We start from the raw sequence: 13,170 nt of genomic DNA, 5'->3' as shown, positions 1-13,170 counted from the left end.
TATTCTGGCAAATCGTGTGGATAAATGCCTGGTTCTGAAAATAGATCTCAAGAGTCTTAGTTTTTCATCCCAATAAGATAACGTTCAAAAGTCTTTGCTGTGCAGACATCAACCTGCACTTCACTATAGGAGATGAAGAGAAAAGTAGGCATTATACATACCTACTTACTTTTCCTAAGTAGGTGTGTATAATGGAAATAGGAGAATCAAGAAGTTTTGGAATAATTTTGTTTCAATCACTTTTAGCTTTTGCAGACTTTATTTAATTAAATAGATAATTTCCATTGTACTTTACATTTTCTGCATTCATTTACTCGCCTTCCTCCTCAGAACGCTAGGGTTGGAACTAGCTTTTGATTAGGATCACTTGTTTTTGAAAGTATTTCATGGAGACTTGGGAATTCCTAGGCAGTATGCGACATCCCCAGCATTAAGAGTGACACCGAATGATCTGGCTCCAGACACAAGCCCCTGAATCAAGCAGAACAAATTTTCTTGTATCAATTCATAGTTTAAACTTCTAAAAAACATTGTTTTGAAGAAAATGTATCATGATCTCAGGAAGTTGCCTTCAGTGTTATTTATGATGTGACATTTTTGGTGGGGTCTAGGGGTGGTATCTAGGTTGCCTGTTTGTTCAAGGGATCTGTGAGTTGAGGTACTTTGGATACATCTGGGTTTGAATGTTTACATTTAAAATTAGATGAAGAACAGAAAAATCTAATTTTATTGTACCTCTGCCATCAACATATAATGTAGTGTTTCATTTTTAACTTCATGTTTCTAACCAAGTTTCTTCTCTAGGAAAAACAAAAATATGATTGCATCCCCCCTTGGTATAATATAGAATATTATCTTTACAATTATTCTATAATTTTGAGTTATTTTTGAGCATTCTGGTTTTTTCCCCAGTATGACTGTTTAAAGATGTATCTGCTATCCTGTAACAAATATCCTGTAATATCTGTGAAAAGGCCCCTGCAGACTCTTGAATACACAGTGACTCCTCTAGAATACACTGTTACTTCTGTTACTTTTGATTTCCCCATAGTGGCTCTCAGGGCAACCACATATATGAGCGGAAGATAATTGAGAATCTCCCCACACCCCCAGTGCTTTTGTCTTAAATTGCTCTAAAGTGTTTGTTCTGTGACTTTTGTCTCCCTCTCCCCTCTTTGCAGTCCTATCACACTCATCAGTATGTGGCCAGAGCACTATGAGTGAGTATTCAGAGTCCATGTGCAGGAGAGGTGTTCTGATCAGTGGTATTAGCATGGGGGTCTTACTCAACTCTTGGTCTAAAATAATACTTCTGTGTTCTGGGTAACAATCGTAGTGGTTTGTTTGCATGGCAAATTCATTACTTCAGTAACCTAACATTTCTAATCATAACATCTATCAATACTTGGGCGTAAAATTGTTGCTTTGTTTTTTTCCTTTAAAGCCCCTCACAATCTCCTCAACTGTTTCATGATGATACCCATTCAAGAATAGAACAATATGCTACACGGTAAGAAACTTTGATCAGAGCCCTCCACTGCACTGCCACCCAGAATGTATCTATTTCTAATAAATTTAGTATCATTAATATACTTTGATTTAAGGAATGCAGTTTTGCGGGAGTTATGATTCCAGTATATTTGGAATTTGGGCTCCTGTATTTTCATGATGCAATTTGTACTTCACCAAACACCTGCTATGTATTCTATGAAAAGTAAACCTAAATAGGATGTGATTCTCCAGCTAAAGAGAATCCAAACACTGTACAAACAGAATTTAGATACTATAACCTAGTTTTAGTGAATGAAAGTGGGATTGCAGGTATTCTCAGGAGATGGTTCACATATGAATTATAATATATAATTAAATTTATGGTAATGCTTTAGGATGCGGTTTATTTTAGAGTCTCTAAATAATATAATATGTAGGCTGGTCTTGATGGTGTGCACAAACTTTCAGAAAAGTGGTATATACTAGGTGTCTGTGGTTCTAGTAACTAGCTATGCCTAGAAAGGTTAATTCAAGCATCATAAAATTGGTAACAGTTGAACTGGGTCTAGACCAACTAGAATTTCTAGGGGAAAGTCTTGGGCTGATGGAATAATATACTCAAAAGCATTGAGCTGGGAAAGAGCATGGTTTGTTTACTGAACTGCAGGTGGGGGAAAGGGAAATAGGTGAGAAAGTGGAGAGACAAAGTTGAGGTCTGATAATGAAAAACTCAGCCACTAAGGAGTTGGATCATGTCCTTAGTTAAAAGGAAGTCATGGAGAGTGTTTATTATGAGAAGAACATCATTTTATTTGTTTGAGAATGTCACCCTTACTTTGATGTAGACCAACTAGAGGGTTAAGGAGAGCCTAGGTCTGGGAGCTCAATTAGAAGATTAGGTCAGTTAGGAGACTTTACATCATAGCATAAGATAAAGGCCTACAGGCATTAAGGCAGTGGTTATAGAAAGGTAGCTCAACATGAAATGTTTTAGTTTTACAATTGTGTTAGGAGATTTGGATCTTTCTATGTTCTGTCAGAATTTTGACAATTTAAAAATGATTAAGGATGTACATCCAATTGACCGTGTCCTATGTGGCCACGTTGTCTAATCTCCTTATTTTTATTTTTCAGACTGGCACAGATGGAAAGGACTAATGGGTCTTTTCTCACTGATAGCAGCTCCACCACAGGAAGTGTGTAAGTAAATCATGAAATCAGTGCTGCCTGGGAAGGCTAGTTCTTGTACTATGGCTGTCAGAAACAATCTTCACTGACATGGCTCTGAATCTTGACCCCAGTCAAAATTATTAAGTGTGGTTCCAACAATTTCTGCGTAGATTTTATGCTTTCAAGCCATGGTAGTGTAAACTCAATATGTTTATTTACTTTGTTTCATATAAGTTAATGAAAAAATCTTACATTTGTCAACTCATATACCCCAGGAAAATCAGATTGTTTTATTTAGAATAACAGGTATATATATTCATTCCATTTGTCTTATATTTCTTATGAATTTAGCAAAGGTAATTTGACAGAATGATTGCCCTTTCTGTGAAATCCTCTTCCTTCCACTAGCTAACATTTTTTTTCCATAATATCTGCATTTAGCAACTCTGACCCACACGTGCTTAGATATATACTCCTACCCTTCATTGAAAACTGTTAACTCCTTTGCCAATGTTTTATTTTATTAGCAACTAAGAAAAGCCTCATTGACTTTAGAATACTAAAGAGGTATTATATACTAAAAAGCTTTCTAGCCAATTATTTTATTTCTGATTTCCCCACATGTGTATATTCCACTTGGTTGTGGAACTTTCTCAGCAAATATTTTATCACTGATTATCCTACTATTGTGTGTCATCTTACTTTGGAACTTTTCGTTTTTTGTGTGTGCCCTGGAATTCACATTTTTAATTCTGAATAATATCTAAAAGACAATACTGTCAAGCTTATGTGACTTACAAAGCTTTATTGTGGTTTGGATCTGATGGGAAAGTTTAAAATAGACAAGTTGTCAAACATAGTAGTTGGGTGTTTTCACTAAAAAGAAAACTGTGGAGAGTGCTAGGTTAAAATACTTTAAGTGCTCAAATATAGAATGTTCTGTTTCCATATTTTCTAAACATTGTTTTATTTATTATTATGCATATAAATAAAAGTTATCAGGAGGTTTTTCAATTTCAAATTTCAAAGATTGCATCTTAATACTTGACCGTAATGTGGTAGAGATTTATACATTATCATTCGAGTGTGGAACAATTCCCAAATCAAAATAATAGTGTGTTCATAAGGTTTGTTTCATATTTAACCTACTAGTGTACATTTCATGTAAAGTAGTTAAGTGTCTTGAATCTCTCCTAAATCAACAAATTTCCTCAAGGCTGACCATAGCCAAAGCATTAAAGGAAATAAAAGATAATAATTCAGAACAAAATCTTACTTCTTTAAAATGTTTTGTCACGCCCTGTGAACACAGTAAAGGTAATGCTCAAATACTATTTTTAAATTTAGCACTGTTTCAGAAAATATTAACTTTTTTAAAAAAGAAAAGAAAAAAGTCAGAAGATTAACAGTCAAATACATTTTAATATACTGTCATTAGATATATTAACTCATTCACCCATCCAACACATAGTTGTTATTAATATATACCTACCATGTAATGGTATGCTGGAGCCAATCGTGAGAGCTGATTGTTACATTTTCAGGATGTTTGTAAGCTGTTTGTTAAACAGAGCCTTTTTAAAAATAATTTATGTACATATATATATATAGTTACAATTACATAAATTAGATTAAAACAAAAACAAAAGTAACTCTCAAAACTCAGCACACCCTAATGATTTTACTTCATTTCACTAATATCTATGCCCTTGGGATTATTTATTATAAACTTGTCCATCCCGCAACCCAGAGGCCACATGTGGCCCAGGACGGCTTTGAATGCAGCCCAACACAAATTTGTAAACTTTCTGAAAACATTATAAGATTGTTTTGTGATTTGCTTTTTGTTTTTTGTTTTTAGCTCATTGGCTGTCATTAGTGTTAGTGTATATAATATGTGGCCCAAGACAATTCTTCCTCTTCCAATGTGGTCCATGGAAGCCAAAAGATTGAATACTCCTGATTCATTATCTCTATCAGGTGGTGTGCAAATATGTATATTTTCCCAGTTCCACATTCAGTGAAGTCATGAACTTGAAATTGTCCATGATAAAAGTATTTAAATCACAGAAGTTGCAAATGCCACAAATCAAGGCCTTTTTCTCTTGGAGAACCTGTTAAACATTTACCAACTCACGACCGCCATGCACCCAATACTGCAATAGGTCTGTAGATACAGATATTGTCTCCATGAATCTTATAGGCTAAAAAGGAAATAGATAAGAAGTCCTATCAGAAGAACATGATGAGGACATTTGTGGTAAACAGAATGATGGCCCCCCCAAAGATGTCCACATCCTAATCCTTGAAGCCTATGAATATATTACTTTACATGGCAAAAGGGACCTTGCCACAGGTTTTTAATTAAGGACCTTGAAATAGGGAAATTATCCTGGATAATCCAGGTGGCCCCAATGTAATCCTGAGGGTCCTCATAAAGGGTAGGAAGGAGAGCCAGAGTCAGAGAAGGAGACGTGGCAATGGAGGCGGAGGTCAGAGAGAGATCCCCAGGTGCCGCAGTGTTGACTTTGAAAATGGGGAATGCAGGTGACCTCAAGGTGCTAGATGATGTGAGGAGACAAATAATCTCCTATGAACCCTTGGATGGGCATTATTATGAGTTCTATTTTATAAACAAGGAATATGACATCTAGAAAGATAAATGACAGTTCATGATCACTCATATATCTATTACAATTAGATATATGGCATGTCCATGATCACCCATATATCTATTACAATTAGATATATGAGTATGTTCGATTGACTCTGCACAATTTAAAAGGAAATTGATATTAAGAATACCGCATATTTTTGAAGGAAAAATTGAGCAATGACATCTCAGGACAGGATAGGACTCATGATGATTCTGGGGAATCTCAGAAGCGGGAACTCAAGGACGACAATTCCTTGGGCCATAACTATCAGGATGTCTTGCTTCATCTGCCATCTGCCATCTGCCCTTGGGTGACACTGGAAAGATAGAATGGGGAGGTGGGCTGTGGTTTACACAGGCATTGCAGTTTGCAGATCTGAAACCTAGAACAGAACAATCCTTAAAAGAAAGAAAATTATTATTTTTGTTTATGTCTTGTCTACTTTCAAAAGCTCATTGAATGAATCACGGGTTTTTGTCATCTGATATGTACTAATTTTGTAATCTAGATCGTGTGTACTATGTGTGACTTAACTGTAGTATAATTATATTCTATCTAATGGTATTTCGTTGGTGCAAACCTATTATTTTTGCAACATTTTCTATTTTAGCACAAGACATACAATTGATGTTTAATATCCCTGATCTGGTACCTCATGTTCTATCTGCATTTAAAGAGTTTGTTCTTGGTTTTTACTATATTTAATTAAGAACTAGAATGTGTCTATTTTTATATTCAACTTTTACACCTAATAATCTGTGAAAAACAAGACTAAAATTGTATGTTTTATATAAATGATTGTTAAATTCTTATTTTTGTGAAAACTGCCTTAACTCTCTTCCAGATACCATAACGAAAGAATGCAAAGATAGTGGGGATGATAATTATAATAATATGTTAAATTTTATCACCTTCCCCAGAGAAGTGAATCTATATGAATGTAGACAACAAAAATACATCTCAAATCTAATTTTGGCTGGTTTCACTATGGATAGTCAGTCTCCAAATCTTTAAAACAAAAATTTACTTGGTATTAATAGTAAGCACTGAAGTTAATCCATGAGGTCAGGTGCTGTAGTAAATGTTCTCAGGGCATAATGGTGGCTTGTGATCTTGGAGGAACTCTATGCCAGGATCTGTGGTCAAATCATGGCCACAAGATCAGCCAGGTAGCTTAGGGGACCCAAGTTTTCTTTTAATTCTTGTTGTCCTTATATTATTTCTTATTTTAAATGTTTTCTTTCCATTTTTATTATTTTCTTTTAGGTATGTTATTGATAGATATCATAGAACTAATTTTTTGTTTGTTTTGTTTTGTTTTGTTTTGTTTTTGTTTTTGAGACAGAGTCTCACTCTGTTGCCCAGGCTGGAGTACAGTGGTGCAATCTCAGCTTACTGCAACCTCAGCCTTCCTGGTTGAAGAGATTCTCCTGCCTTAGCCTCCCGAGGAGCTGGGATTATAGGCACCCGCCACCAAGCCCAGCTAATTTTTGTATTTTTAGTAGAGATGGGGTTTCACCATGTTGGTCAGGCTGGTCTGGAACTCCTGACCTCAAGTGATCTGCCCACCTCGGCCTCTCAAAGTGCTGGGATTACAGGTGTGAGCCACTGTGCGCAGCCAACTAATTTCTTTCTTTCTTTTTTTTTTTTTTTAACCTAATATTAGAATTAGTTTACCTCTTTTTTATCGTAATGCCTGAGATTACCATCTACTTTAGTTCCATTTTGAATTATCCTTGCTCATTCTTTCTTTCATTTACCATGTGTACAAAGTGCTTTGCCTGTACACATGAATGACCTGCCGGGTCATATGAGTGGGTAGGTTAGGACCGTAGATATTGCTCCATTGTCTTTGGACATTTAATATTATGGAAAATAGGAGACTAAACCTTTTTCCACCTTTGAACATGATTTACTGTTTTATTTTGATTTCTGGCAGATTGCTTGTGATACTTTGTCTTTAAAATACAGACATTTTCCAGGGATGCATGTGAAGGTGCTTCTTTTGTCATTATTATTTTGGGGTACTCTGTCTTTTTAGTTTCTATACTCGGATAATTTTCATCCTGAGAACTGAGAAATATTTACAAGATGTTCTACTGAACTCTTATTTTGCTGTTTTATTTTATATCTACTATATCTTTACGCTTTGTCCATTTGTCCTATCCATATGTTAGAGCTGTTCTTTTGTCATCTTTTATCACCTCTCTCTTCACATGAACTCGGTGAGGTGCCTCCAGGCATCACTGACTTTGCGTTATATAATTCATCGCAGCTCATTGGTGTCCTAGTGGTGTTGAGCCATTAGTCTCACAGCTTGCTTCTGCCCCGCATAACACAGCTAGGTTTAGGGTGTTGGCCATTTACTTCCTATGAGGAAAGTATACACATACACAGACCCATATCTCCCTGCCAGATTTCCGTTTGATTTAGATACATGAGCAACTGAAGAACTTTTGGATTGCTTTCAAATGCTGCTCTCTGCAGTGGTGCAGTACCCATACTCTCTTCTTCTCATCCTTCTGAACCCAGGAACAAGCATGGGGTTCTTCTAGAGGTTCCTTCATTCGTTTCCCAGGGACGCTGCGTTTTCCCAGGAAAGGGAATCAAAGGATGATGCCGCAGCTTACTTCAATCCTTAACCCACTGGTGTTCCTTATTTCCAGTTTCTAATTGTGCTGTAAGGGTTCCACCCCATCCTCTTTTAAAATTTATTTGATAAAAGCAAGGTCAGGTTAGGTACTTCTTATTATATTGTGGTCTTAACCAAAGTATATGACCTTTATTTAAATATATATGTATTCATATACATGTATATCTATATATATTCCTAGAGGGAGAGAAAAAGAGAGAGGGTTTATTGATGAAGAAAGCAAAATAAATCAACAAGTGACACATCTGAACTTTTGCTCTGGCTGTTTGACAAGCATAATACCAAAATATTCAATTTTTTCATTTGCTTCATCTATCTCTCTGATCTCAATGCTTAGGACAAATCTTTTCTAGGAATTCACCAACTTTCTGATACAATTTCAAGTCCTTCTTTGTTAGAGTAAACTGCAGTAACACCGAGATGAATTTTCAAATCAGAATTACGAGTACCAGAGGTCTTCCCCAGCATCAGGTGTTACTCATCAGCTCAAGGGCACAGGTAATCTCAAGGCTCTGGTGAAGATGAGAGAGGCCCGGGAATGCTAGCACCACACCAGGTTCTTTCTGGCTGCATTGGGATGCTGTCTGACTCCAGAGTAACAGAAGAATCTCTAAGGGACGTTTGCAAACCCCCATGGCTTACACAGGAAGGGGCTGCTTCAGTCGTGAGATAGCTCCATTTGATACTCTGATACCTACGTAACTGACATGAGGTTTTCCTGCTGCCCTATTCTGTAAAGCCATCGATTCCAGGACTTGTTTACCAAAAGCCATCAAAACAGACCAGGTGTCATCTGCCCTGGTAGCATTAGCCAGGAGATCTGGTATTTGCACATTTATAAGATCTCACTGGATCTCTCTTGTTAAAAGAAGAGAAGAAATTCCGAGTCTGCTAGAAAGCATTTTCTTGCCATAAATATATCAACTTTGTTAGACGTTCACTTATGTCAATTACTAATTCAACCACGTTACTGCTGTGTCTAGTTCATTAGATAATTAGTTAGATAAGTGGGACAACCTTCATGTATTAAATGTAGCTTCTTGTTCTAATGCAGTGATCAACCCTAAAAATGACCTGCTAATAATATAAAGTATCTGTAGAGATGTTATAAATATCTACAATTATTATTTGTGCTGAGCTATTTAAATAAAAGAACATAAGGATTATAAACCCCATCATATGGGTTACAAATCATTTCAAAATTACTTTCAACTAAATTCTGAAGACAGTGAAGTCAGATGATTCTTAATTCAGTAGTCTTTTAATCAACTCTTTAGGCATGGAGTAATTGATTTTGTCTACAGTATCTTTTACACTAAATGTTGTTCCTTATTTTTGTTTTTTATGCTAAGATATCCCTTCTGAAGTTTGTGAGATAGAGCTTTTAGATGAAAGAAAAGCCTGAAATGTTGGCTCGTATAATATACATGCTCTGCTAGATGAACTTCTTCCTAGAGTTTTAAAAGGGAGGTCATGGAGACACTGAGCTCTAAGACAAACTTGTCCCAGCCACTATCCTGTCCATCATTATTTCTACTTCCTTTATGTCCAAAAACATCACCATCCAGATGTGAGCCTCTGGGTCTGTTTCCTTTGTCTTGCTAGGGAAGACGAGCACGCCCTCATCCAGCAGTATTGCCAGACACTCGGAGGAGAGTCCCCGGTGAGCCAGCCACAAAGCCCAGCTCAGATCCTGAAGTCGGTAGAGAGGGAAGAACGTGGAGAACTGGAAAGGATCATTGCTGACCTAGAGGAAGAACAAAGGTGTGCTAGGCCTGGGAGAAGGAAATATGTCATCCTTTCTTTCATATGAATTTCACTATAACCCCTATTTATTCTCTTTCCAAGACTATTGTCTAAGAAATCTCAGTGGAGTGAAAATTTGAGAGAACATTAACAAACTGGGATGCTGGCTGCAAGGGGGTTCAGTGATGATGTCTGCTGGGACACTTGCTTAAAACTACAATTTTAAGGCTGGCGCGGTGGCTCAAGCTTGTAATCCCTGCACTTTGGGAGGCCGAGATGGGCGGATCACGAGGTCAGGAGATCGAGACCATCCTGGCTAACATGGTGAAACCCCGTCTCTACTAAAAAATACAAAAAAACTAGCCGGGCGCGGTGGCGGGCGCCTGTAGTCCCAGCTACTCAGGAGGCTGAGGCAGGAGAATGGTGTAAACCTGGGAGGCGGAGCTTGCAGTGAGCCGAGATCACGCCACTGCACTCCAGCCTGGGCGACACAGCAAGACTCCGTCTCAAAAAAAATAAAAAATAAAAAATAAAAAACTACAATTTTATTCATGCATGCTCATCCTACTATTAATACACGGTTTTATATAAGAGGAACTAGCATGAGCTAAATTTGAACTTCGCAGACAATTTTGGAGAGAAGATAATGCTCATAGTAGTAATTCTGTTTCTCCCTCTTTCTGTATTAGAAATCTACAGGTAGAGTATGAGCAGCTGAAGGACCAGCACCTCCGAAGGGGGTTCCCTGTTGGTTCACCGCCAGAGTCGATTGTATCTCCCCATCACACGTCTGAGGATTCAGAACTTATAGCAGAAGCAAAACTCCTCAGGCAGCACAAAGGTAGACTGGAAGCTAGGATGCAGATTTTAGAAGATCACAATAAACAGCTGGAGTCTCAGCTCCACCGCCTCCGACAGCTGCTGGAGCAGGTAGGTGTGTAGAATTCAGTGTCACACCTCCCCAGGCCAACTGTGCACTGCTGGGACATGGTCCAGGTGTCAGGAGAGGCAGACAAGTCCACTTCCAATTTCTTACCTCTGTAGTTAATTTAGACTGGCTTAGAAATTTCCTTTTACATATAAGCATATACATCCTCACTAGCACACAAAAATGTGTTTGCCCAGCCTACAATGGAATTTCCCAGTCTCGTTTAACAATGAAGTCTGCCTCAGCTCTGAACTGTTTGAGAGAAAATATCCTATGACATATATCTTCCTAAATTATACCTGGGAAGCCTCTGTATTAAGGAGCAGCAAGAGACCTGAAATCAGCATTAAAGCTTTCTTCCAGTGAGACAAGACTGCTGACTCCAAGAATCGTTGTTTTCTATTTTCAAGAAATCGAGTAAAAGAAGGTTATTAATTTGCTACTATTATTTCCTAACACTGGACCATGTTTTATGGGAGTTGCTTGCAAGCTTTCTGAACGATAAGAAATACAATTTACATTATGATGAATACATACATGTATGCAGAATACAAAATAATACTTGCCTTTATGGAGAAATGCCAGCTCTTATTTTCTGCTTTCTGTTTCTTCCTTCCTCCCTTTCTTCCTTCTATTTTTCTTTCTTAATGCTGGTCAGAATCTACTAAATTGATTCTATAACTCATCAATGGGTTATTGCATTCAGTTTTGAAAAACACTGTTCTTTGGGATATAAAAGAAGCATCAATACAGTTTCTGCCTTTCTGGTGCCTGCCATCTAGTTAGAGATCACAGCAAGATACTTTCATATATAAAGACACAGCACACTGCAGGGATTTAAGTGCTTGATGGTACATAGTAGTTAGGAATAGGAGTGATGTCTCAGAACTAGTGATGGAGAGACCTTTGCAGCAGGTGCAGAGACTGTAGAGTCCCAGCACAGGGGCCAAGAGCTCCTCTCTCTTGAAGAATCCCTGACATCAACACGCATGTCATCTTTTGTCTTTCTCTCTAGCCTGTGCTGTGTGGAGTTCCCAGGCGGTATCATAGGAGTGCCTTTCTCCAGGAATGATTTATTGTCTCAAAGCAGGAACAACTTTCTCTCCAGTGATTCTCTCAAATTTTAGAAAACTACCTTTTCACAGTTGTTCTCAGTCTTTTTAACTTATCAGGATAATTCAAAACAGTGTCATTTCTGCCTTACCTACACATGGATCACTCTTTACAATCTGACCATACACTTTTCTCTATGTCTCTCAGTGTTTCAGAATTTGGGTGAGGCCGTTCAGTGGAAGGCTTACTTCGGGGCCTCTCAATCTCACGTATCTGGAAAGTAAGAGTTTCCCAAGAGTGACCCAAGATGTGGGTTTCTTGAAGCCCTCCGGAATGTTTGAGTCTTACTTAGTGCCAGCCACATAGATTGAAAAAGTTACATTTTTCATTCCATGAAATTGAAGTATCCGAATGGTGCTATGTAAGGGATGGATTTTCTCTTGCAATCTCTTGTTTAGAATATGAAGTGTTAGTGTTAACAGCTTAGTGCATAGATGGAATCGCTGCAGAAGGAAGCTGTGCTGAAAACCTTTATTTGCCATGGCTGGTTAATGCTCACAGGAGAGCAAAAGGCTTTTCTGTTCACTCTTGCCTTCCCCTACTCCCTCCATACCATTAGACAGTGCTGCCTAATGGCTCATGTGCCTTGAGAATCGCACAGTAATGCTTTTAGAGATAGCTGATATCCAAGTGGCTCTCTATATCCAGGACTGCAGAGCTCTTATCTCTTCTAAACAATTTAGCATGATGAATGCCAGAAGTAGACGGAAAACTTCAACTCTGATAGTAAAAACTGACAGAACTACCAGGCTTCAACTAATATTGATTTAATGGAAAAATCTGCATGAAAAAATTGTAACATCTGCATTCCCTATATGGTTGCTCGCACTTTCTAATTTGACCACATACTTGTCAGCATATCCATCACGGTATCAAAGATTTGTGTGAGTGCCTTTATGAAGTATTTACTAGGTGTCAGGCTGTTCTAACCATTTAAGAAATAGTCATTCTTCACTCCCCTCACAAAACCCTATAACACAACACTATTATTACCCTCACCGTTTTACAAGTAAAGAACTTAAGGTATAGTTTTCCCAGAATTACACAGCTTCTGAGTGGCAGAGTGGGAATTAGAATCCAGGCAATCTGAATCCATAATCATGCTTCTGACCACTCTTCAATATTGCCTTGAAATATAAGCTGATTTTGAAATTGGATAAATTTACTTTATTAGAAACCCAGGGCTGATGTTTAAAATATGAGTGAAATATGCTTATGAATTCACTTAACATTAAAACAATAGAAAACTGAGGGACAAAAATGATGTTGATAAATGAATCTTGCAGCATAACCAGGTGGATTCTTCAAGGTGTCCAAGCAGAAAGAGAAGGACCAAAGCCCCCACCACGCTGATGCTAAAATGTATTGAAAACATCTGAAGGCAAAGACCTCTATATGATTTAATTATCCAT

General features: G+C 37.6%; 1 protein-coding gene across 16 annotated transcripts in view; it reads left to right on the top strand.

Annotated features, from left to right (window-relative positions):
* The window catches only part of UTRN (utrophin), a 590,704-nt gene that overhangs the window by 563,184 nt on the left and 14,350 nt on the right, over positions 1-13,170 (top strand). For 15 of the 16 annotated variants that reach the window (XM_021936868.2, XM_021936864.2, XM_021936872.2 and 12 more), the window contains 5 exons: positions 1,182-1,220; positions 1,445-1,510; positions 2,626-2,691; positions 9,577-9,735; positions 10,407-10,647. In XM_021936868.2, the coding sequence (XP_021792560.2) occupies positions 1,182-1,220; positions 1,445-1,510; positions 2,626-2,691; positions 9,577-9,735; positions 10,407-10,647 (571 nt within the window). The remainder of the gene's footprint in view (positions 1-1,181; positions 1,221-1,444; positions 1,511-2,625; positions 2,692-9,576; positions 9,736-10,406; positions 10,648-13,170) is intronic. The other variant, XM_021936867.2, reaches the window with a different exon arrangement.

This window comes from Papio anubis, chromosome 6, assembly GCF_008728515.1.
Source record: "Papio anubis isolate 15944 chromosome 6, Panubis1.0, whole genome shotgun sequence".
Taxonomy (NCBI): domain Eukaryota; kingdom Metazoa; phylum Chordata; class Mammalia; order Primates; family Cercopithecidae; genus Papio; species Papio anubis.
Note: the sequence above shows the minus strand (reverse complement) of the source record. Positions and strands in the feature narration are given on the sequence as shown.